The sequence below is a fragment of the Amblyomma mixtum genome, chromosome 1 (assembly GCF_055824585.1).
Source record: "Amblyomma mixtum isolate Tamu chromosome 1, ASM5582458v1, whole genome shotgun sequence".
Lineage (NCBI taxonomy): Eukaryota > Metazoa > Arthropoda > Arachnida > Ixodida > Ixodidae > Amblyomma > Amblyomma mixtum.
This window is the reverse complement of record NC_143012.1, coordinates 71,837,726-71,863,884: the sequence shown is the minus strand read 5'-3', so window position 1 is coordinate 71,863,884 and position 26,159 is coordinate 71,837,726. Positions and strand designations below refer to the sequence as shown.

At 47.6% G+C, this 26,159-nt stretch overlaps 1 protein-coding gene across 1 annotated transcript; it reads right to left on the bottom strand.

Moving 5' to 3' along the window:
• Nucleotides 1–2,709: 2,709 nt before the first annotated feature.
• LOC149366757 (uncharacterized) lies at nt 2,710–18,005 on the bottom strand. Its single transcript, XM_089571672.1, has 5 exons — nt 17,552–18,005; nt 12,466–12,537; nt 10,003–10,109; nt 6,817–7,037; nt 2,710–2,863 (listed from the first exon to the last, which is right to left on the bottom strand). Exons 1-5 carry the CDS (start codon nt 18,003–18,005, stop codon nt 2,710–2,712), a joined length of 1,008 nt encoding a protein of 335 aa, XP_089427798.1.
• Between the last annotated feature and the right edge of the window lie 8,154 nt (nt 18,006–26,159).

Below are 26,159 nucleotides of genomic sequence, written 5' to 3'. Positions count from 1 at the left end.
CAGTGCACGGTGCTTCCAGGTTTCCCATTCTTTTGCCTATTTCTTTTTCGACTTTTTTACTTCGCGTTAGTTAACCCGCAGTATTCTAATACGGCGTGCATTTTTTTCTAAGGAGGGGTAAATGTCTACCGTGTGCCTACATTAAATTGTTACCGACGTCGGCTTTTGTAGCACACTTCCGAAAATTGATATTTGGAAGCCACGATCAACTCATCGTAAGCTTGGCCTGCGTAATATGCGCATGGCTTTCCATCCATGAAATTTTCTGTATAGGTGGGTAAAATTTTCTCAGAGCTCTTTATTGCTTCCTCAGTGGCGGGGTTTCAAAGGAAGGGCCATTATTTTCGCTCTGAACATTTGTCTTCTGACTCCTTAAGCATTCACGGCGAAAGCTTCTAGTGGATCCTTTTTTTTCTCTAGACACTTTAATGGGTTCCTTTCTTCTTTTTTCATATCAGTCTCCTTCACAGACCTTTCTTATCAGTTTTCCTGCAGTGACTTTCACTAAACCTTAAGGACCAGATATGTGTCTATTTTATAGTATTCGTTTCAAAGGGAAATACCTCTTCGTCGCTGTAAGGAATAGGTAAGGAATAGGCTGTAAGGAATAGAGGCCCGTGTACTGTACGATGTCAGTGCACGTTAAAGAACCCCAGGTGGTCGAAATTTCCGGAGCCCTTCACTAAGGCGACCATCAAAGCGTGAATCGCTTTGGGATGTTAAACCCCCATAAACTAAACTGAACTAAGACTAGCCAATATCACATAACTTTGTCAACGGGAACACATAGGGAGCGATTCGCTGAAAAGTACCGTTGGATTCCTAGGGAAGACTAGACAATAAACACTTCTCTGTTAAACGTTAATTGTACGCTAGTGGAATTACTTGACAAAAAAAATGAATCAAACAGTCTAGCCAGGAGTTGAGAAGCAGATCATAGTAATTATAAAGAACGTCAGAGTAACGAAAAAGAAAAGAGCGAGAAAAGAGAGCCGAAAGAAAGCAGTTTTACACATTGTTGTGGATGAAAAGCAGTTTGCGACTGGCGCCGCTTATCGTTGCGCTGAAGGAAAAGAACCGGAAGTGGCTTTAAAACCAGGAATCAATCATACAAGCGCCTGATAGGCAAGAAGTCGCTTTGTAGTAAAAAAAGAAGAAAAATTATACATAGTGTATGCATCTGTCCTTCATGCGATGCATTTTTATTTGGCCTGCTGGGAAATGGGAGGAAGAGGAATGAATGCAAAATGCGACATTGAACAAAATAAAATAAAATGCCCATCTATGCCGCACACTCCTCGAAAGTGCGGTTAGCTCTATCTCGGAAACTGGCACCCGTAGTCAGGGAGTAGCAATACAGTAAGTCAACTTGCATAGTAAAACGAACCGCCTTGCGGGAGCGGAAACGGAGGAGGAAAGAAAGAAGTAGAAATAAAGAGCGGAGAAGAGCGACAGATAGAGAAGAAAAGGAATAGAGAAGAGGAAATTGAATGAGCCCATTTTTGAAGAAAGCTGCCTATCTCTATCCCTGTCGAAGAGGCGAACGCGAAAGAACGAGCAGCTTGCGAGATAGGTGCTTCAAGAGTGCATACAAGTGATGTAGTATATGAAGCTGTTTGGCGTAGTCTCAGCGCCTACATATGTTGTACGCTGAGGACGTAGACGAACATCCCCTCAATGATGCTATTTTGTCGATGTTACGGACGTAGAGCTAGCATTACGCGTCAATGTCATTACACAATGGCTCTTACCGCACACGATTGCTGTCTTAGTCCCACTGTGGTAGCTTTGCGCACAGAACTCTTTTGCATCTGCGCTGCTGTACTTTTCCGTGACATCGTTCCGATGCAGCAGCCTACTCTATAGGCGAAACCGAAATTAAATTTCAGGACAAGTGCTCTTTCGCTACCGCGCCTTAGGCTTTCGAACAAATTTGTACGACTCAAATCGCCCTCGCAAAATGCACAAATTGGAGCTTTGTGGCTGTGCAGCGCCATCGAGTTTGTGTGCTTAACAACAAATCTTTTGATTGCTTTATTGGTGCTCCAACCGCCACGGGCAATATGGCTTTGAACATCAAAATTAACACGGCAGTTTTGAATGTTTGATAAACTCCATTGATTTCTCACAGTCGTCGAAACTACTCGGCGTGAGTGCAGGTACAATTCTAAAAGACGAATCTTGTATTGCTTAAAGTGTGTAATGATCACTAGCTACATATTCATGGACACCTTAGGTGCAGTCTGAATTCTCCTAAAATTCGAAGTAAAAATATCAGCACAGAGTTGCGCGGACTTCGCTACTGTCTGCTGATAGATGCCGATTGCTGGTGAGGTTTCGGAAAGATCGGCTAGATTAAAAACGGAAGTGCTTTTCAGCCCACAAGAGAACAAAATCATGTACACTATGGCATCTAACAGGAAAAATGCAGTATCCGAATCGTTCATTCTTTGGCGATGAAGCGGTACGGAGAAAAGAAAAAAGCGCTGGAAAACCGCTTCAAACTCATAGTTGTGAAGCATTGGCTGCTAGCCGATGAAGCACTCGTCGTCTTATTGTATTTTTGTGACGCGCAATATTTTCGCAAACACGTCAGCACTCCTTTTTGGGGACGTACAATGAGACGTAGTGAACAGCACAGAACGAAGCTTTATAATGACGAGACTGGACAAGAAATTGACGCTATCTTCGTATTTGCGGGGCGCAGCGTCACGGCCACGTCACCGGATCATCGTTGCAGGTGTCAGACAGGGGCGACTGGGCAGCACCGGCCGGCCCACAAGCGTGCGTCATGCGGATGAGGTGCTGGCTGACCATGGGCAGCGTCTCGTTCTTCCACCTCAAGTAGGCCTTCGGATACTGCCTGCGCACAACGTGAACGAATGAAGGCCCCGATCAGGGTTAAAAGTGTAACCTCTTTAAGGCGAAAGCCGTTTATGGCTCGAAAGTGACGTAGACAGGATGTGTTAGGCCTTCACCAATCCATACCGAATCCACAATCCAATCCCTAGCCATTCAACAAGCCAAACCGTAATCCACAATCCAATCCTTAATCCAAAAATGAACAAACTGTCACTGGAGAAAAATAAGAAAATAACATTTGAACCATTACAGTCGTCCGATTCTAGTGTTCGTTCTTCGTTCGTCCTGTTCATTCTTGCGCCTTGTATCATCGAGTCATGCGCCAACTCGCCCAGCAGTCGATACTTCTGAACCAACGTTTCCTGTTGAATAAAGGCGCATCTTGTGAATGCATAGTTGTCGTAGAGGCATACAAGAGAAATTATGAGCATAGGAATTACAGATACCTCAATTTACCGAGCGCAAAAGTACGTTTGCGGTAAAAATACATCTTGCTTGGCGTGTCGTAGCGCCATCATGCGGCTCCCACTGAAAACCCCCTCGTAGTGTTCTACGCTGGCCCACCAGATGGCGCCATAATGCAAGTGCGGATAAAGCCCCTAAATAAACTAAAAGTAGCGACATCTCCTCCCTCCTCCTCCTATGCCGGCGCTCCTTCTCTCGGCTTCTACCGGGCGCCGAGGGTGGCGGCACCTAGGCCGGGAGCAGCTAGCAGACGCTCCCAACCGTCGCCTTTTGGCGCCCGGCAGACCGCGCGCCCAAATGAACTTTGTGTTGCGTGTTGTGACTTGGCTTGGGTCAAAATGACATCATGATATGAGAGATTGAAAAATCAGTTACTGTAATAACTGCCCAGACCAACGTTGGATTGCTTTATAGAAACTTCTTGTTCTTCGATCGCTTTGACTGCGGAGCACACGTTGGAAGTGGCGCACGCGAGCGAGTTCGCGGCACTAGAGTGACTATCATCTCTCGACGAGTGGCGTTCTCGTCGCTCGCGCTTTAGCGCGCAGCGGACCGCGCGCCCGCATGATTTTTGTTGCATTTTCTGCCTCCGATTCAGCCGCATTGAGATTGTGGCGTGGGAAATACAAGGCACGAAAAAAAATATAGAGCGTGACCTTTCATAACTGAAAAAAGAATACACAAGTGTTAACACGTCACAACTCCGCATTAAAAGCCATGAGGAGCTTTTCCAATGTCGAACTTTGGAAATGGTCTGGATCATTGAGCGCGCCCCTGCGTTAGTGATTCATTTGGCACCACCTATCCACGTTACATAGCTCCACGCAGCGTGATTTTCGCAGGAATTCGTGGCAGCGACGACGGCCTCAACCCAAAATGTCTGAAACGATGTTTTACAGAGGTCCTTGCTTGCATTCCCAAGTATTATCCACGCAGATATCGAGTATTCAAGCGACAGGTGCGTCAATGTGCCTAGGCACAGTAACGCCCGATTTCGGTTTAGAGCCCTGCTTGAAAAATACGTTCAGCAATGCGCGCAACATAGAAGCTAGACCTTAATCGCAAGCATCATGAGCAGCAGGAGCTTCAAGAGCAAGTACCACACATTTGGTGTCGGGTTCGTGAGCGAACAATACGTCTAGCGATACGTTCAACATGAAAGCTAGACCTGCACCGCGAGCAGCATGAGCAGCGTAGGCTCAAACAACGAGTACCGCCCTTTAGTATCGAGTTCGTGAGCCCAAGAGTCCAGCTGCAGCAACACAAATACGGCAAGCAATGCGCGCAACATCAAGCCTGGACCTGCATAGCGAGCAACGTAAACGGCGGGGCTCAAAGAACATGCGGACGAGCCCGACTGAAACCAAGCCGACACGCCGCGCAATGCGAGCAACATTAAACCTGCACTTCAGCACGGCTTTCGTACCCGCTAGCGAACGAGCCTGTTTAAAATCATGCCAAACGGCATTTAGTGCGAAGAAAGACTGCAGCCGCTGGCGCTTCACACCAAATCATCCGAAAAAAAAAGACTGACAACTGAAAAACGACCACTTATCTAACAAAGACGCGGATCCACAACATTATCGAAGTTTGCCCGGCCTATCCTGTGCTGCCAAACCTTCCGGCGAGCCGCGTTGCTTTTTCTGGGAGGGATTACAATAAATCTTTTGCCACTGCCACCTCGCTTGTTGCATCCATACGCGCAACAGAAGCTCGGCATCGCCGCAACACGTAGACGCCGTCAAAGATGAAAAAAAAAAGCTTCCCGCCAAAACTGTTGCAAAGAAAGAAAATGAAGCGCGACTCCCAGCCCCGGCAATGGCGCCGGCGTCTGCTGCGGAGCCAAAAAGCGCGCGCTAACACGTGACTACGGCGCCTCGGCCAATGGGAGGCTCGATTCTCCGGCGGCGTGCCAGGAGAGGAGGAGGGTCGGAAAGTTCAAAGCTTTTCGCTACTTTTGTTTAGTGCGGATGCTTTCGCGTTAGCGCGCGTAAGTTGTTTCAAGTGTCTCCTTGAATTTTTTCTCCAGTGGCTTTCACAACCTATGCCCTCCTTTCAGCTTTGACGCATTTGGGTGATCTTTATAATTGTGCTTTGCCCGCAGCTGTGGCTCATTTCCTTTACCTTTGTGCTGCTGAGCCCAGATCGGCGGGGTGGGGCAACGGTCGCGTTGGCCGCTTTACGATAGAGGCGAAATGTTAAGACGTTCGTGTGCAGTGTGGTGGCAGCGTAATAATAAAGTTGAAATCAATTCTTAACCTTCCGCTAAAGGTCTATCATAGCACCTGTGCAGCTTGGTGGCATTAAACACCACACGCCACATTTACTCGACCTTAGAGGAAGAACATTACGAAGGAGTGGTTTAAGGATGAACGGCGTAGGTGGCACTGGAGAATGTCGGGTCTGAAAAAGAAATCGCGCTGCCGATTGATGAAATCACTACTCGTTCTGTCTGCATTTGATGCATTCATGCGACAGCTCCCACAGAAGCCTCTTCATTCTTTCGGGTATGTCTTCTCGTTCTTCGTCAACGACCTCTTCCCCTTTTTACTGCGATAGCGTTCAAGGCCCCGTTACGCAGAAAATCTGCTGTCGGGGTCATCAGCGTCGGCGCTGTGAGCGAAAAATCACGAGCATGGCTCTGGCACGTGGTCCCCAGAGAGCAACCTATAGGAGGCAGGTGGGACACCCTATGTCAGGTGACCTTGCGGCGTCAAAACAACCTGCGGACAGTGTGCAATTCATACTTTACATTCATAGATCTCTCGGAGTCGTCATACCTCTCTTGGCAGCAGTGGCTAAGTGACAAGACACTGCTCTGCGATGACAGGTCCTCCCAGCGGTGGGCCTCGTACGACTCAGGTTGCTCTTCGCGAGTGACCAATCATTAAATTATCAGCTGCCACGGTGGGCAGTTTGATCACTGTCCGGTGCGTAGGTCTTGATGGTACAGTGAGGTCACGTGTCCAAGTTGGCCCACCTGCCTTCTAGGTTGCTCTCTGGACACCATCTGCTACAGACCTGCTCGCTGTTTTTCGTTCACAGCACCGACGTCGACACCGGATGTTCTGGACACAAGCCCCACTGACCAGAGATAATCTTCAAGCGGGAAAAAAGTGGTAGCTTTTTCGAATGCTCCTCTTTACCATTGTGGTTCATGCGGCCTGCCAAAGAGCGCGAATTGTAATGGACGGTGCGGAAATGACGTTCGCACCGCATCGGCCCTTTCCATTCCCAAGTTGCTCGAGCAACCTTCCTCATTTTAAATAAAAGTTTTCTCTCTCTCTCTCTCTCTTTTCATTCCAAGACACTGGAAGAAGAACTGGTTTAGTTTATAACATTTTTTCTGTGTGTCAGCTTTTGTTGCCTTCAAAACCAATGGTGATAAGAATTCTGTTTGGACAGCGTAAGATAACCAGAACGCATCAAGGATGCTACCTATTGAACCATTATGGTGGAGTTATATACGATGTAGGGGTGCTCCCGTACCAGAGCCCGTAGATGGCCAGGCTCGCCCAGACGCAGCTGTGCAGGAGCAGGGCCAGTCCCAGAGGCACCGAGAGCAGCCACGAGAGGCTGGCCATCCGTCGGCTCGCCTCCAGCCAGGACAGCGTCAGGGCCAGCGACAGGCTGGTGGCCAGCAGCAGGCTCATTCCGAAGAGCACGTGGTGGCCCAGGTTTCTCTCGTCACGGAACCAGTCCAGGAAGGCCTGCGCGGACATAGAGAGATCTGCACTTGCAGGGATACGTGTAGAGAGGGTTACTTTTGGGTGGATAAGTGTTACCAACGGTGACCAAAGGAGAACAGGTAATTCGAGCAATATTGGAAATGACTATTATCACCCTGGTCCTGTGTAGGTCTGGCCTTTGTCAATATATTTCCAATATTGGCCCGACTAGCTGTGTAGATGGGGGACGTCTTCATCTTAGTGCAAAGAAAACCAGGAACTTCCACATTCAGCCGCTAGCGAAGGAGAACAGTGCTATACCATTAGGAAAAACATGCGGATAGCGAAATGGCCATTCGCGGCAATGTGCCTTTAGTGAAATTTGTTTCAGTAGAAGAGGGCAAATACGGGCTGGCTGGTACATGTTTTACAAATTGGAAAAACAGCGCAATCAAAGACGAGACACAAGAGAAGGACAAAACACCAGCGCTGACTAACAACCAAATGGTTTATTGCCACAGATGAGGCAGCATATAAATGAAATGGCACGAGTAAAAACACAAAATAAGCATGAGAGAAAGATACCGCACAGCCACACAACTTGACTAAAAAAAGGCACGTCACTGATTAAGATACGCAAGTTCCTTAGATAGTAGATTTATCGATGAGCTGCTGATACAGGTGTTACCTAGCTTTTTGATATGGCAAGGCTCCGAAATGAGCCTTGTGGTCTCATCTTTATAACGGGCGATGATAGTGGTCCGATTGAGGTGCACTTCGCAATCTTCACACTCAGCACAGTGCACAGCAAGATGGTTTCTGCGAGACTTGTTCTCTATATCTTTTGCATGTTCATGCAGTCTATCGTTGATGCATCGTCCCGTCTCACCGATGTAGAAACTGCCACAAGAGGTCGGTATCTTGTAAACGACACCAACACGACACTGAACAAACTTCCACTTATGCTTCTTCTGGCAGCCTTTTTTGCGTCCATCCTCATTAACATGCTTGCACAATCCGCTAAGTTTATTCCTGGCTGAAAAAACCAGCCTAATGCCTCCTTTGCTCACTATCTTCTTTAGATTGTGCGAAACTTTGTGCACATACGGGATGCACACTGTTCTTTTTCTTTCTGCCAGACCCGCCTCGGTGCCCTTGATCTTTCGCAGACTACATTCTGCAAGCAGGGACTCAGCAACATTTGACACCATCTTCGTGGGGTATCCTGCTGCAGATAACCTGTGCGTAGAAACTGCCTTTTGTCTGATGCAGACATGATCTTTGCAGTGCGGCTCTTAGGCATGCCTTGGCGATACCGCGCTTAGCAATCTTCAGAGCTCCCCTCTAATAATAGGCTCAGGTTTTTAGACATGGAACTGACAATTTCTAACAACCATATTTGTTGGGCATACTCGCCGCGGTCCAGGAAGAGCCTTCTCCCTTTCCGGTCAGCTCACTCGAAGCCGAGCTATAAAATCAGCGAATGTGGAGGCGATTGCGAGCGGTTAGGGCCTGCTGAGCACGTGTTAACAGGTTCGGATGCCTGCGTGGAGCCGCATCTTGGTGGGGGTGGTGAAAAGGGGGCAAAATACTGCTAAATGGTAGAGATTCTGGCGCGTGTTAGACAACACCTTTGATCCACATTTATCTAGAACCGTCTCCCATGGCACACTTCGAAGTCCACATTTTCGAGGGAGCAGCTAACTTTCCATTAATTGTCAATCATCTTCATCTCCCCACAATAAAAATTATAAGCTCGTGCCTCCAAATTTACAAAGTAGTTAAATGATCGTTAAATGGAGTGTTTAAGAGCTGGTTGTGGACGCAATCTCTTCGCCAGAAGGTCAAGTAATGAGGTTTTAACGCGAAAGCGTTAAAGGCCCAGTGCATTAGAGGATCCGGTGTTGGCGTTGGAGCGATAAATCACGAGCGTGACTCTGGCAGTTGGTGCCCAGAGAAGCAACCTAGGAGGCAGGTGGGGCCACCTAGGTCAGGTGACCTTGCGACGTCATCACAAGCTGCCCACAGGATAGTGAGAAAACTCCCCGCCGTGACAGGTGACGGTTAAATTAATGATTTTTCGCTCGGTAAGTGCAACCTGGGCGGCTGCGAGCCCCTGCCATGGCAGTTTAGCTGCGCAGCGCTTAACCGCTGCACGCCTGCTCCAGGCGGGGTATGAGGACTCCCAGGGATCTATGAACGTAGAGCACAGAATTACCAATTCTGTATATATGGGAACTAACCCATTACGCTATCGTGTCATACCCATAAGGCGGTCCTTAAGTGTACATTCAGCAAAATCGTGGTTTAAGCTAGTTGGCACATCTTCACAACTTCACCAGCGCTGCGACGAGGAGCAAAGACAGAGAAGGAAGGACAGGGACAAGCGCTACGAACAACTGAAAGTTTATTTGAAAAAAAAAACAGACTATATGCTCACAACTGACAACCCGAAGCGCCTGCGCTTCCCGTAAAAAGCACGCATAAGAAAGTTACGAATCTAGATACGAAATTTCACACTCATGTACGGTTACAGAAGGTGTGCTAACGCACGTGTCACTGTTCTTGTGAATGCGATAGGCTTCACACAACTCCATAGTGAACATCAAGATCAGCTGACTAGGGAGTTCTGTGAAGCCTATCACATTCACAAGAACAGCGACACGTGCGTTAGCACACCTTCTGTAACCCTACATGAGTGTGAAATTTTGTATCTAGGTTCGTAACTTTTTTTTGCGTGCTTTTTACGGGAAGCGCAGGCGCTTCGGGTTGTCAGTTGTGAGCATATAATTGCGTTTTTTCAGATAAACTTTCAGTTGTTAGTAGCACTTGTCCCTGTCCTTCCTTCTCTGTCTTTGTTCCTCGTCGCAGCGCTGGTGAAGTTGTGAAGTATACATTCCTTTTTTTGTGCGGTAACCTTTTCTAGCTACCCACACACAAACAAACTCACCGAAGCCGCCGACACAGAATGTGTAAACCTATTCCTCTGGCATTTTCATTCCAGTACCTGTTGGCGATTCATGCGGACGTCGAAGTGGTAGCCACAGGTGTCGCACGGGTAGGCATTGGCATGATACGTGCCTCGCGACACGTGGGCAGTCCTGGCAGTGAAGCCTAGGATATGCCAGCGGGAGGAACGTAGTAAGGTATTTTAATTTCAGACGTACTGGTCTCAGTTTGGAAACTTAAACATGGTCTAGTTCGTGCTTCTCGGTTCAGTGAAACAATATCAGATCGTTGCCATCCACAGATCAAAATTCAGGGGGCACTTTGTTGACCTAAAGTGCGGTGAGGCGAAAGCCTTAAGCGCGGTTTTGCTGCTTGTGTCACTGATGTGGGGTTAAGCTTATGGATGTCAAGCTTCGCCTCTAAGAGTAGAACGCGACAGCGCCTTGCAACGCTGCCTGGTCCGAGTCCACAGAACGCCATCGCCCATTCGGCGCTACGCCTTGCTCGTCGGTAAATTGATTTTTGAGAAAAGGAAATTTATCTCTCTCTCGCATATCTCGGAGGACACCTGAACCTCGTCGTAACGGGAAGGGAGGAAGATGGGAGTGAACGAAGACGCCGTATTGGCTAGACGTGCCTTTGTTCATTCCAAACCATCGAGCTGGCATGGCGGAGTGGTTAGCGTGCTTGTCTCACACTCCGGAGACCGGGGTGCGATTCCCGAACTAGACGAATTTCCTAATCGGTTTTATTTATTTATCTGGCGTGACTAGAAAGGTAAATTAGGCTAATTGGCTAATTAAGCAATGAACTAAAGTCATTCCCACTTACTTGGAGCATTACTTTAGATCCCTTTAATTGGTTGCATGGTTTGCATGGACCAAAGTACAATTGGCCCCGTTTGAAATTCGCGCACTGTGACGTCACGACCGTTTCGACCAATTGAAAAGCGTGACATTTCTCTCGACAACTCCTGCTTACAACGATGAGGCATTAAAGGCTTCCGCTTTAAAACTGGGAATCCAGCGCCGATCCCTCGAATAGGTTTGCTGTTTAGCGAGGTTCAAACAGGAAGGACGGTTGATTTCTCAGTTCGGTCACCCTCTTCGGATTTCCTATCACCTGTGTGAACGCTGCCCATTCAGATGACTGTCCTCAGATGAGATTTGCATAGATCTTTGTAAGCCTCTCGATAATTATTCTAAGAACAATCAGTGCAATAATTATCTCTCGCATTTCTACATTTTGTGTTAAGTACTACTGGCACTGGAACCGGCATAGCAGCTCTGTCTTCTCAGTGGAGCAACAGAGGAGAAAAAAAGAAACGAAGCCGGCGGAGAAAAGATCGATAACGTACGAATAAACTATAACCCCGATGAAGTTCTGATATATACAGCTTTTTAGGCGCCAAAAGAAGGGTAAAGGCTACATGCTGCTTAAAGCTAAGGAAGTATATTTTGAATATTTGACTGTTTATTAAGTGTTCTACGTACTTTTGAAGGGGGGACCATGATTAACATAGCGCTTTTTTTTCATCTTTACCCTGTTTTGGAAAATATCTCACTCTACTATTTACTCGGATCCCTGTCAAATTTGACGTTTCCCTTGAGAATAATGCGTGAAGAATTCGTTCATAACTATTTAGATGCCGTCGGGTTTTTCGTTAATAATACATAACTTCGGTCGACCTGGCTAAATTATTTTGTGATACAAGAGAAAAACCATGCAGTGTCATTCATCGTCCTTAACACGCCAAAAATCATACAACGTGCGAATAACTTGCACAGCACAAGGTGCAAAATTGAACTTAAGGCCTTGTCACTACAAACCACTTAGAATAAAAATCATTTTGAATATGTAGCCTGGTGAAATTAATCACGGGCAGCATCCTCCATATAAGTGTTTCACCCGCTTGATCGCGGAATTCTGTCAGTACAGAGTTCTGTCTACACAGGAAGAGAGATAGTATAGATATATGGAGGTCAAGTAACTCGCATATGACAGGGACGCTGTCATGAGTGGTAGCTCGCCTAGTATAAGAAGGTTAGTTAACATCTCTATCTGTACTGGCTGTCTTCCTCGCCCCCTTGCGTATGAAAACGGGGCACTCATCACTGTGGATGCTAATGAAATTAAAGGCAGCTGAAGTTATCCGTGCTTCAGTGCAGTTGATCAGAACACAGAACAGTTTTTGAAATTTCAGGTGGTGTTCTGGTATCTCGCGTAATGCTCACGATATTATTCGTATTTCTTCCCATACATCGTTCTGCGCCTTCCTTAAAGTCAAAATCAGCATAACTGAACTTGAGCTAAATCTTCAAGGTGCTTCCGAGCCTGCATCGACAATTACCGAGCTCTTAGGCTGGCTGGCAATAGAGGCTACCGAAGCTGAAGATCGGTCCGGGAACAGTGATGCGATAACTATCCTACCGTAGTCGAATCGCCTACGCCGGCTGTAAGCTTCCAAAATATCCACACTCCTTGTAGATCCAGGTTCAGTACATGAGAGACTTGTACTCACTGGTCGGCCTCCATCCATCTGAACCATTTGTCCCCGCTTTTGCAAACGCACGGCTGGTATGCGTGGAGGAGGCTGTTCAAAGAAAGGACGAAAAGAGGACATTCCTTTCGTTAAGTTGATCATAGCTGCCCTCATAATTTATTTCTGAGGCAAGTTACGTAGGTATAGTTTTTTTTTTGTTTCCAAAATGTGCTGGCTTACACGGTATAAGATTTCCTCCAGAAAAATGCAGTTTAACAAATTCATGTCACTATCAAGGATGAAAAGAAAGTGTTCACATTTAAGGAGCTCTACGGCATCCCAGTTGCCACTCAAGCAACCGACTGGACAGATTGCGTCTTTGTAGAGGTATAAAACCAGCAGCATGGATAGAAAGTCAGCGCCCACCGTTAGCGCTGACAATGTTTGATGTCTGGATTGTCGGTGAATGGTTGCTAGGAACCAAATGCATAAAGGCAAAAATATATACGTCAAACTAATATTTAAGACCACCTCAGAATTGAAATTGGTTCGAAAGAATTTGCTTTTGATAATTATGATAAACCTCTCATTCATGACCCCATGCAATATAAGGTAATAACGCTTTTCAGACACTGTTCGTGGACAGTTTTTTTTTTGCATATTTTGCGGCTTTCTGTTTCGTCTCAGAGCTCCTGTCCAGCAGAATGCAACAGCGCTTCTAAACTTTTTCATCGCCCAAAAGACGATATGCAAAATTGCTTGGTTATCTGGCAACCCCGCGCCCAGAACTTCCGGTTTCCATCTCGGTTCGGGCGAGCTCGTCGAGCTGGTGCATCGTTTGCTATGCGTACTTTCTTGATACCGGTATAGCTATCATGAATCTTGCGTGTGAAATTTCAACAGGCAAGCTTCAGCTGCTGCGTTGTTCCCACTGCTGATCTTTTACCAAATGTAGGTGCTTTCAGTAAGCGTCAGCTTACTCCTACCGCGTCCTGAGCTTCGCTTGAAGTCTGGCGCTGATGATAGCCAGAATCGGCACTGGGAAGTGTGTTGGCAAGTCGAACTCTGCGCCACTGCCATTTTAATTCGCGCATTAAAGCACCGGTTCAAGCATCACGCATTATCATGGCTATTTTATTCCCAGGTGGACGCGATTCCATCTAGTGGGGTAGCGAGCGGTTATTTTGCGCTGAGTGCACAGATGTCTTGAAAAACTTCTGTGACAGTGTGAACTTTCGTTCGTGCCGAGGCCAGGAGCTTCGTGCATTGCAGTATATTCACACAGGACCCTCGACCAGTTGCGTAATGTGACTCCTATAGTGCAATGTACAATGCACATCCGCGGTTTTCAACGTCACCGTTTGAGATCCCGACGCCGGCTGGTTTTCGCCGCAATCGTTGAAACCGCGTCTTGCTTAAGATGCTGTTGAAGCGAGTATTGCGATGTTGTCAGTCGATAATAACAAGAGGAAAGTGTGCACATATAATTCAAAATATTGTAAGCAAAGACGCGGTTTTTTTTCTTTTCAGAAAAGCACTTAGATACCGTGGCGGCTTGATTACAGAAAGAGCGTACAGCTGTAGGTGCCTGCACGGACTCGATACGCTGGTCAAGCTGAGTATCCGGGGGGAAATTCGCATGTTTGGTTGCCTCCGACACTAAATTCGCTTCCTCCCAAACCTACACAAATTTCTTTGTTGCGAAGGAAGCTGTTGTAGCTTGCCACAACGATAATAAAATCTGATGGCCTGAAGAGTTTTCAAAACAATGTTGCAGGTACTTTCTAGCTTGGAAATTCGTGCCGCCTTCACAATGAAGTAGCTATATTTTTTTTCAGACTTTCGCCGCCGGAGATATCGAATGTATAGGAAACCTCAAAAAATAAAGCATTCGCTCCTCAGTTTTTATACGTAGGATGTATTATCACGTACGACATTATAAGAAGACAATGTGTGGGATCTTGCAACAACCCCATGGTCTAGAGAGATTCGTAGCCCTTCCAAAACTAATCGAACACGGGAAAAACTTAACTGAACACGTAACAAACTAAGCAGTAATGTGCGTGTGGTTCTTCAAGTGCGCTTAGTACGCCACGGCATGAGCAATCGAGGTTTTTAGATGGAGAGCACTGAGTGCCCATGGCCGCGATTTACCTGCACATTAACGAACGTGCTTCTTCGCGACTGGAATACACGCTTGAGGAACACAGGCGTAGGCTCGCTCAAAAAAATTACCTTCCCTATTACGTTGCTCAAGTATGCGTCTACATATATCTACGCCCGACCGGAGAGTTAATAAATGCACTAAATCGTCTTCAAATTTTGATCAGAGGCAACAAAGTATGTGGTCCGTATCTTAATGTAAATGCAAATCACCTAGAAAGCTTTGTGAAAAATTAGCGCAGAAAGCGCAAGCTGTGCACTGAATGGCGTGCTGACGCACGATACCTCACATGGCATTTGTTGTTACTAAAACGTTGGGACAGAGTAAAGAAAAAATAGAAAAGCAAAAAGCTGGAACGCACCTAGTTCTGGCACGCATCGTAGTTTATTTGAATAGTGGAGAGGGTAGCGTAAGAGCGCATCGTCATTCTACTTTTCAAACGAAGCGCAGCCGTTTTAACCCAACGCAGGGCCGCGGTTTCGTTTTCTGTACCGAACCAACATGGAGGACGTAGTTCTCGGTGCGCCCAGAGATGACGCTGCGCATTTCGCATATCGTCTATTCGGTGTCTGCTAGGCCAGCGCCTCCTCTATTTTTACAATGCCAGCCGCATCGCCGGCTTCGCAATGGGAGCCGTCGGTACACCTCACTTCAGTTAGTTGCCGCGCTGCGGCGCTAGCCAGATGGTAGCACTGCTTGCGGCATGCTGGCGTATGGGCGCGCGGTGGTGATAGCGCTGTCCTACTCCGACTCCTGGCGTCTGTCAGGTTGTTGCTGTCTACCCCTTCTTGTGTAGCTCTCGCTTCATCCGTGGCGCGGCGCTTTTTCCAACGGCAATCGGCTGGAGCGGCAGCTTTGCTCGCCGTTTGCAGGGGTGGCCTGTGGCGATCGCTCCGCCTATCCCTTGAGGATGGCGGCTGGCATACTTGATGCGCTATTTCAGGTACTTGCGCTACTTATTGCTCTTCCTTGCCAGACGAGTAGAGTGCTATAAGTTTTTAGGCTCCTTCGTTTCGTGGCACCATTGTTAACGAAAATTGTTTTGCGCGGGTAAATGTTGTGGTCGGCGAAGCTGACGAGGTGTCCTCGCAGCAGCAGTAAAATGGGACCGCATAATTATCTGCAGCAGGGCTGCTGCTTTCAGTTTTGTGTGAAGAGTGGGCAATTTTAAGCTCGTTTATGTGGAGCTGAGGAACTTCGCTGCACAGACAGTACAAAAGAAGTTGACATTTACGTGCATTTATTCACATATATTTACAACAATTTACAGTAATAGTATATACAACTCTTTGTACTTATAGCCATTTACATTTTTAGAATTGGTGTCTATTTGCTCGTATTAGCAGGTATTTACAGCCTTAAGAAGTCTGCATTGTAGCGCAACCACTTTTATACGCACGAGGAGGACAAAGCATCTCGTGCGCGAGCGGAGCTCAACAACAATCAAAACACGGCTAACGCCCGGGTGGCGACGCCAGTTCGTACGCCCTCATGTGTTTGGTCGCCCTCTCTTGCGGCGCCGAACGACAACTCCTATATAAGAGACGCTGGCGCGGCGCTGAAGAAACTCTGCCTTGCGGTTCGGCCTTTACGGTGACTGCCCCTGAACACGCGCTGAAGAGGTCTTGATTTCCATTTTATCTGCCTCTTTTTCTTCAGGCGCTTTCCTTTGTTTTGCATCGTTTTATTAGCGCCTGGTTGCAGTCAGGACCAGGCAGAACTTCCGATATGCTTTGGCAGCAGCTGCTGCGCCGTATATTTGCGAATGAAGTTCATTTTTCGCTTCTCAAAACAAACGTAGCTGCAGGCTGCCAAGGACAGAGAATAATCTTTATCTAGTCGTCATAAAAATGACAGCTTATCTTGACAAAAGTAAAGCTACGACTTGAAAGCTATTGTTGTCTGGTAGTCTTGAAAAATGCCTTGTCGTGAAGATTTGCCATGCTTTCTTCATTTCATTCTCCAATTTTCCTTACTGAACATGATAGAATCCAAAGCCAAAATAGCATAACTTATTACTAAATACGTTTACAATCTGATTTCATATTTTCGCCAAGCAGTTTCAGTTCCTCTGCCGGAATTTTTCAGCGTTCTAGCTTAGCTAAAAGACCGACATGATTCGGCAAAGCCGCGGCAGCCTTCCGTTGCAATGCCAACGCCGCTGCGCCGCACTCTCTGTGACTCCTTTTAAAACCAGCGCCTGCAGCGGCTTCGCGATGACCAGCGCTCTACGGTGAGCAGCGCCACGAACAGCACGCTCAATGACGCGTCCATACCGGACAGGCAGCCTGATGGTCATGAAGGATGCAGAGCGCCGCCTCACGAAGAAAGATAGAAATGATAACAAAGTGGCCTCGTCCGCTTTCCGTTGTCTGGCGCCACCCAGATGGTCCTCTCTCCCACAGACGCACAGCAGGCGCGAAGGCTAGCCGACGGGGGAGAGTAGGAAAGGAGGACAGGAGAGGGTTTTGGACGGTCGGATCGGCCCTACTCGGCAGGCATTGTAAAAATAGAGGAGGCGCTGGCTAGGCACGCCATCACTTATTTTTAATGGGCATAATTTCCATTGGCCATCTCCCCGCCTACTTATCTATATGGAAGCCCTCAAAAAGTAATCCTTTCATTGGCAATGATCCCACACGTCATTAATAAGCGAAAACATGACATACTTTCTCTAAAGTGCATCTGTATGCCCCAGTTGAAAAGAAAGACAGAGCCGGTCCCAAAATACAACAGATATTCTTATCATCCTGTCCTTAGGACAGATTTTTCTGTAATATTGCATAGTTGTCTGTTGCGACAGAACTGACTCTGTCGTTACGACAGGACATTGCCCGTTAGTACAGAAAGACCTGTTGCTACTACAAGAATTTCTGTTGTCAGGTCGCAACACACGACAGGACAATCTGTTGTGCAACAGACAATTTTTTGTTGTGTTTTTCGATAGGGCAAGTCGTTTACCTCTGCTCGTGGTCAAGTTCCACGTGGAGCTCATCGTCGGATTTCCTCCACTTGTTCCGGCAGCAGTTCCTGTAGGATCAGCCACTTCTGTGACGGGCGCCTCTACCAGACAGGCGTCCGGAGCTGGAACCAGCGCCGCATGCCGAACTGGAACCACTGCAGAAGCCGCGTCAGTGTCCGAAGCCGCTGCCACAACCGCGGCCGAACCCGGAGCCTCGGCCACTTTTGTAACCGCATCTGCGACCTCGACCACTTTTTGAGCAGTGACCGGAACTAAGTTTGTTGGAGACTTGGCGGCGGACGGGCCCTCTCTCCTCACATTCCTCGCGAAATACGAAGCCGGCATTGGTTGTTTCGGTGAAGAAGCCGAATCCACATGCGAAGCTTGAGTTCTGGCCGACTTTGGCGCACTTGGAGGTTCCTGAGCTCTGCCACGAAGGTTTCTCCGCTCCATTCTTGCAGCGTGGTCGTATTAGCACTTCTCTGCATTCGTGAGGAATCAAAATCATTTCAGCGTAGTTTGTTATTATAGGACAAAAAAGAAATGCTCGCATGCCACCACCGATGAATGATACTGTTAATAGGGAACTCTGCTGTGATGAATTTCGTACCTGGTACCTGGTGGGCGCCCTGTAAGCTTTCTTCAGCCACGAAACCTCTCTATGCACAACTTTTTCGTCGTCTCAGCTTGAGGAACGAATCAGACATTGTGCTCAGAAATCCTCGAAATTTAAAGTACATTTGTCATTTCTTGACTCATTTAGTTTCGCACTGATACGAAGCTCGCCAAAAGAGAAGCTTCGCGAAAGCGGGGTCTAAAGAATTTTTGGCCCGTAATAAAACGTTTTTCTGGTACGATATCAACAAAGAATTCTAAAACGAGACTCGTCTTTTGTAAAAGAAGTGGCTGTGCAAGGAATCCCTCGCAAAAATAGTTTTTCAAACCGACCTGCAAAAGGGGCCGCCATTACCAAGTGGAGGAAAATGACGTAGAAACGTACCACTCGACATCGTAGTTGAGTCGCTTTGGCGGATCACTGCTTATCGTAGACACTATAGTGAGCGGGCACATGTTGTTTGCGTGCAGTTAGCGACGCGAATGCTGATGGTAATAATTTACAATAGTGAGAACAAACGCTCGTGAGCGGAGAACACCATTTCTTTGCGTACCTCTCCTATCATCGTTCGCTCACCGAGGAGATAGCCGTGCTAGAATGGTTCTGACTAAAGCCATTTTCTGGGGCGGATGAAATCTCGACAAAAGATGCACACTTTCGATTCATTTTTACCAAACCATGCAAGCGAGGACCTCCCCCGTAAAGAGATCTCCATATGCCGCACAACTTTGATGGTGATGAAGACGAAAAATTTCTATGACTCTAGGTCATCTGTGGCTAAAGAGCCTCATGACACAAGGTGTTTTCGTATTCGGAAGCTGAAGACTAAGACCCATTTCCAAAGCATTTAAACGTAATGAAGCCCAGGTGACGACAGAAAAGAGCTTGTACCCACTGCTTCATCTGTGGGCACCCGACAGAATTGGGTATCGAACGCCGCACATCCTGCATGCGAGGTGGGTGCTCAAGCCTCTAGACCACCACTGTGGTGCAGCACGACTTCAGCTCTTTGCCGTATTTCGGAAATGCATGCTCCATGTGCTTTCTAAACAGGTCGACACAGAGTTTTGGCAGTGCGATGGCGCCTTATAAATTTCGAAACACATATCCACAGTAGGACTGCCAGTCGACGAAATAACCATGAGCTTTTCAACGCACAGCCTGCGCGGTGGCTCAGTGGTTAGGCGCTAGGCTGTAGACCCGAAAGACGTGGGTTCGATCCCGACCGCGGCGGTCGCATTTCGATAGAGGTGTTATGCTAGAGGCCCGTGTGCCGCGCAATGTCAGAGCACGTTAAAGAACCCCAGGTGGTCGAAATTATCCGAAGCCCTTCACTACGGCGTCCCTCGTAGCCCATAAGCCCGCCGCGTAGTGCAGTGGTTACGGTGCTGAACTCCTTACCGGAAAGACGCGGGCTCGATTCCGGCCGCTGCAGTCGCATTTCAATGGAGGCGAGATGTTAGAGGCCCGTGTGCTCTGCGATGTCAGTGCACGTTAAAGAACCCCAGGTGGTCGAAATAATCGGAGCCCTCCTCTAAGGCGTCCCTCATAGCCTGAGTCGCTTTGGGACGATAAACCCCATAGTCTAAACCTTTCGACGCACGCTGTTCGCAATTATTTTAATGCATATGCGTCGGGCTTGAGAAGTGTTCACAGTGACCCATATCCCCGTCATATCTGGCAAGTTCCCTAGTAGCTCGGCATACTGCGAGGTGCACACGCCGTCTTATATATAGGTTTTCAAAAGCTCATAACAGGAATGGTTGTCTAAGTGGCGCATAACATTGTCATGCTTAGTTCTTCGACGTACCTAAAATATTAAGTGGCGTACTATGGCCAAATTGAAACCGATTTGCAGCTGTCCTTTAAAAATGTGACACCGCTTCTCCTATGAGGCTAACGTGGCCAGTGTGGTGCTTAACGGCACCCTGATTTGTGTCAATTCAATTTGCTGCAAAATGACAGTAGGCGCAGCAATAAACATTAACCTAAATGATGCATTAGGTGCGGATTTTGAGCCGGTTCACAAAAAATCTGGTTTGAGGTAAAGTTCTTTATATCCAGTACTCGTGGCATCGACCATCGGAGTTCGCGTCCTTGTTTTTGGTTCTGCACATTGTTTCTACCCGTGTCCCAAGAAACCAACTAAACCGACTCGTATGCTAAAACCTAAATGCAAGCACTTTTGCACCCTGAGCTAAGCTGAAATGAGTAAGAACAAAAAACGAGGTTGCCGTCTATGAACAGCGGGAGATGGAAGTTATACATGCGCCTACGTATATCCGCAAAGGGGCGGTTCTTAGTTAACGACAGAAATTCAAAAACCTCAGTTAAGTTCATGCGTACCCTGATGTGAAAATGGAAGTAAATGGCGTTGTAGAGAGGCCGCATGCCTGTTAATTTTTTGCGAGAACAGGAAAATAACAAACTTGATAGGAATACACTAACATACTTAAAGGACGAGAGCCAGGTAAGATAATATATTGCCACCGTCCGAACCAATCAGTGGCGCCGTACCGCGGCCGAACTGTTTAAGCTGGGACTTGCCAAGCCTTAGGCATTCGTGGTTGTTGTTGTTGTTGGCATTCGAGGTGCTCGAAGATCGTCGTCTTCCTCGCTCGAGCTGCCTGCTGGTTGGCACGCCCACCTCGTCTAATTAGAACCTGGGCTGTTTCTTGTACCGTTTGTCGGTGACAATACGGTGGTATAACCCAGCCGCAACTCCATGATAAGCTACTATCGGCATTAAAAATCGCAGGTTGCGAGCTCGTGACAAAAAGCCATCCCGTATTCAATTTTCAATCTCGCATGGCCGAGTACAGCAAAGCATTTGTCTATCACCAGTCGTCGTATTTGAACCAGAATACGACCATCCAACACTGCCAAACAATTCTTAGCCAATAGTTCCGAGGAGAGACGCAGAGAATCAAAGGAGAGATGTACAAGATACAGATACAGAGGCTGCAGATACAGAGAAGATGCAGAGGCAACAAAGCAATCATCCCGATTCAAAATTCCTAATCACAATAGGTAGTTCAAGTAAACACAGTACCATCTTGAGACAACGCAAACAATCTAGTTTGCAGTGGGTATTAAGTCCTATGACGCATATTTAGTTGAACAATGATGTAGCAACCACACTTAGCGAAACATGTAGTTATTTTATCCGGGTGTATGGTACAACACACGAAGCCTTAACTAAGGTTAAGGCACAGCGATTATTGCCAGTTGTCAACACGGACAGAATACCTGATGTTTAGCGTGACCAAAATTTCATGGTTCAGTAGTGGTTGGCTATGCCAGCTGAAAACGAATATTAACCACGACCGCACTTTTTAAAAGTAGTGAACCACAAAAAAAAAATGGCAGTGGTTTAGCTCTGGGTAAACCCGGAGGATTGCTAAAGCAACCAGAAGAGGGATAGAGGCGATGGAGAGCGGGCGGCAGCTGTAGCGGCCCTGGCACGCTAGCTATGCGCCGCTACTGCGCATGCGCAACTGGCGAGCGCGGCGGCGGCACCTCTGAGTCACCCGCACAGCGACGGCGGCGGCGCGCCCGCTGTGCGCCGTGTGACGTCACAGCTCCTCGCGCATGCGCAGTATGACCTTGCCTCAGCTCCGCGAAATGGCTGGGCGACTCGCTTAGTGTTGCTTTCGCAACAATAACCGCAATAGAGTTTGTCGAACAGCAGGCGAATTCTACACCACACACCAATAGTCGTGGCTGCTCTCTGGAAGATTGAAGCTTTCCGTGCACCAGGTTTATTAGTAGCCGTGCAAAGCAAGGAGCTTGGCATGAGGCTCATTATTGCGCTGAAGACGCCCGTAGGAACCACAATGTGCCGTTATTCCACTGTACTAATCTCCAGTGGGCAATAGAAGCCGCGGTGTTGCAATGAATGTCATTACGCGCAGAAAAACAAAGGCAGCTTACCGAAGCGAGCACTCTCAATCTCCTGACGTGGATCACCCTCCTCTTCTTCGTCTCCAGTGCCTTGCGCTCAGTATCGCCACTGGCGGCAGCAGAAGACAGCAAAATAAACTCTGTTTACAGCGCTCAACGGAATTCTGCCCCCTTCTCTATGCAGGCTCTTTTTACGCGTACCTATCGGCAACAAAATAACAAACCTCTGATTGAGAATCACTCAATAAGTAGTTTTATTTCCTCTTTAGTTTGGTTTATTGGTTTATTGGGGTTTAACGTCCCAATGCGACTCAGGCTATGAGAGACGCCGTAGTGGAGGGCTCCGGAAATTTCGACCACCTGGGGTTCTTTAACGTGCACTGACATCGCACAGCACATGGGCCTCTAGGATTTTGTCTTTAGTGTGCAGTTTAGGGAAGCTGAGATGTTAATATAGGCGCTGATTAAAGCCCACAAAAAACGCCTCTGAAGATAGTAGTAGTAGTACTAGTAGTAGCAGTAGTAGTGGTAGTGCTTTATTTAAAAATAGTTACAAAAGGAAGGTAAAGATTTCTGCTAGCCCCCGGCATCTACCATCGCTACGGGAAGCACCTGAGCTGAGGCAACGGAATTAAAGGGATGGCAGGCAGACTGGAGAGATGAATTGAAAGTGGTGAAGGAAGAGTCAAAAAAAGATATGTGGAGAGGAACTCTATACAGGTGGTCGGGCGCGTGTGACGTCCATATTTAAAGCGGAATAAAGGTACGCCTCTGAAAATTTCAAGCTTATCTTTTTCGTCAGATTCTGATCACGTAATATTTTTCGCCACGTCGAGAATCAAATCATACGCCGTGATGGCTCAGTGGTTATGCAACTCGGCTGCTCACCCGAAAGACGCGAGTTCGATCTCGGCCGCGACCGGGATTGAACCCGCAACCTTCGGGTGGGCAGCCGAGCGCCACCACCACTCAGAAACCGCGGCGGCCGGAAAGGAAAATGAAAATGATAGGTGTAATGTAACGAGACAGGAACACAGCAGCAGTCTGTCTGGGAAGAAACACGGGGTTATGACGTCCCAGTCAACATGAAGAAGAAGAAACGGGCTTGGGCAGGGCATGTTAGGCGGAGGCAAGATAACCGCTAAACGCTCCTCTTTCCAGCAGTTCACCGCCTGTGTGTCGGCCACTCCCCCGCAGGAGGTATGTGCCATTTTATTTGAGGCCAACCAGCCAGCCAAGATAAACGCTGGTCGTTAAGGGTAACGGAGTGGATTCTAATAGAAAGTAAGCCTAACAGCAGGCGCCAGAAAGAGGCGGCCGGGTGAGATAAAGAAGCTCGCAATGACAGCATTGCCGCAGCAGCTCAGAAATTCTCAGAAATGATGGCATCACATATCGCTGCATTTCTCCGCAGAATCTCATATGAGCGCGCTCGTATTACTCTCGGAGAGGAATGAAGACTGAAGAAGGTAAGAAAGAGGCAGAAGAGGGGGAGGGGGAAATGCTCGTATGAAGAATTTCAAAAACCGAGCTGCATTCGCGATCCTCGTCGTCTCCTGTCGTTCCGCCCGTCGGCATGAACAATTCATGGGGGCGTCAACTGGCTCTGCCTTTTGTTGCGCGCTCGCTCCGTTGCCGGCGATGTAAGGGGAGGAGACCTCTGCGAGCAACGGGAGCCATTTGGCGAAGTTCTCAAATATTGACGCGCCCGGGCGCACTCGGCAAACGCCGAGCTGAAGTGGCTGACATGCCAGCATATCGCGGAAAGTTCACGGCTGGGATGAAAAGAAAAGTAAATCAAAAAGGCACATAAGAGGCAAAACAGGCATGAGCAAAAAATTGGAGGGGACACTTAGGCTGTGCCTCCTTAAGTTGCCTTCCAGTAAGCAATTCATTTTTGGCCCGAACTGCGACACACTGGAGAAGTACTGACGTATGGGCTAATTGATGTTGATAAATGATATAAAAATCTGTCGCAGCACGAACTAAATTGGAACAAGAGAGAACACACACGACAGGACGAGCGCTGCACTTCCAACTGAGAGTTTATTGAAAAACTGAAGCTCATGTACAGTCATACTGATCATCTTCTGGAAATCAATCAGTTTTCCAAAAATACTATTTCATTATCATCCATAACTAAAGAAGGTGCGCTGACACATTGACTGTCCGCTAATCTAATATGGTATGCCTCCACAATCTCTCTTTCGACTTGGTCTTTCCCGCGCCCAAGAAATTTGGTTTTCCGAAATATGGGTCTGCATTTGCAGTCACGACAATGTATGGCAAGATACAGAATGTATGGCAAGACAGTGGAAACGATTGTCCTATAACCAAGCGTGCTGTACTCATGAAGACTTGTTTTTGTCCAAGTTGTAACCCCCCCCCCCCATGTTTAAATGCAATTTGGCAAAGCGGAGTATCTCTGAATAAAGAATACCCCGCTTTGTCAGAGGACGTTTACGCAAGGTGGCCCGTGTACTACTATGCGATGTCAGTGGACGTTAAAGAACCCCAAGTGGTCGAAATTTCCGGGGACCTCCACTACGGCGCCCCTCGTAACGTGGGTCGCTTTGGGACGTTAAACTCCCATAAACCCTGAACCATCCAATAAATAATAATGAATCATGCGATAGCGTATTGGGTTAAATTCCATATACACAGAAGGTCTATATCTGCTTTTCATTTGTAGATCCCTGGGAGTCCTCATACCCCTCTTGGCAGCAGTAGTGCAGTGGTTGAGCGATGCTCCACGGCCCAGCGATGACAGGTGCTCCCAGCCGTGGTTCTTGTGGGGCCCAAGTTGCTCTTCCCGAGCGACCAATAATTAATTTAACACCCTTCGGTGGGCAGGTTGTGATGACGTTGCAAGGTCACATGACCCAGGTGGCCCACCTGCCTCCTAGGTTGCTCTCTGGGCACCGCCTGCCAGACTTTCGCTCACAGTGCCGACACCGACGCTCACCACGCCAACGCCGACACCTGATTTCCTCGGCAACTGAGCCTTTAACGTTCAAAACAATAACAAAGAAAGTCAGCCTACCCCCGTGAGAGAATCATCTCTTCTATATGTGCTGTAGCCATTCCCAGTGATCTGGGTGTTTCTGTAGCTGTTCTTTAATGATGCCACTCTTTCATATGCGCCTTTAGCAGTGCGTAGTTGAGAGTACCGTTAATGTAAGTACAACTGTTTTCCCCTGTTTTAGAGGCTGAGTGATCGATAAAATTGCTTGAGATTAAAAAACGAATAAGAGGCAATTCGTTACGCGTGGCCACCGGTGTAGCATTTTACAGCGATAGCAGAATATGAAACAGCAGCTATGGGGTTTCTAGTGTTGAAATTTTAAGGTTTAATTCGCATTTCACAAAATGCAAAATGTATGCTCGACACTGCTGGACCCAATAACGCCCATATATTCCACTATTAACCAATATATACCCATGTATGCTGAATTTTTCATTCTCTACAATACATTCATACATCCTTGGGAGTCAACACACCACTCCTGGAGCAGTAGTGAGGAAGGCCACTGCCCTGCGATGGCAGGTGCTGCCATCGGTGGGGACTGTGTGAGACCCAGGTTGCTCATCCCAGGCAACCTCTCGTGATCGGTTATTAGTCTAGGTCCCACCTACCAAGGGGATCAGTTTCATCAGAAACCGGTGGGTAGGTTGTGATGAGACGTCAAGGTCGCGTGATCTAGGTCGCTCACGTGACTTGCCGGAGTAAGCGACCGGTTTTTCCGGGCTGCGAGGCTTCAGAAGGTCGACGCCGACAGTGGACAATTTTTTTCCGTCAGGTTGCTACTAACGGTCTCGCGTTAAAACTAAAAATAAACAAAGCTCTCAAGTACAAAACTTCTCTCCTTGCCCTGCCTTAAAAAACTTCCCACTGTTAACACTTTATTCTCTGACTCGAGGCACATTCCGAACACAGGCCTTAACAGCGACCCATTGCAAATAGTTGGATGGAGGCCATTGCTTGCAGGTTCTTCGGTCTGGCTTTCGTCTCGAAAGCCCTACACGAGCGCCGCTGGAGACGAGAGGACCGCTCTTTAAAATTTATCCCGGTCTGAGCTCTGTCCCTT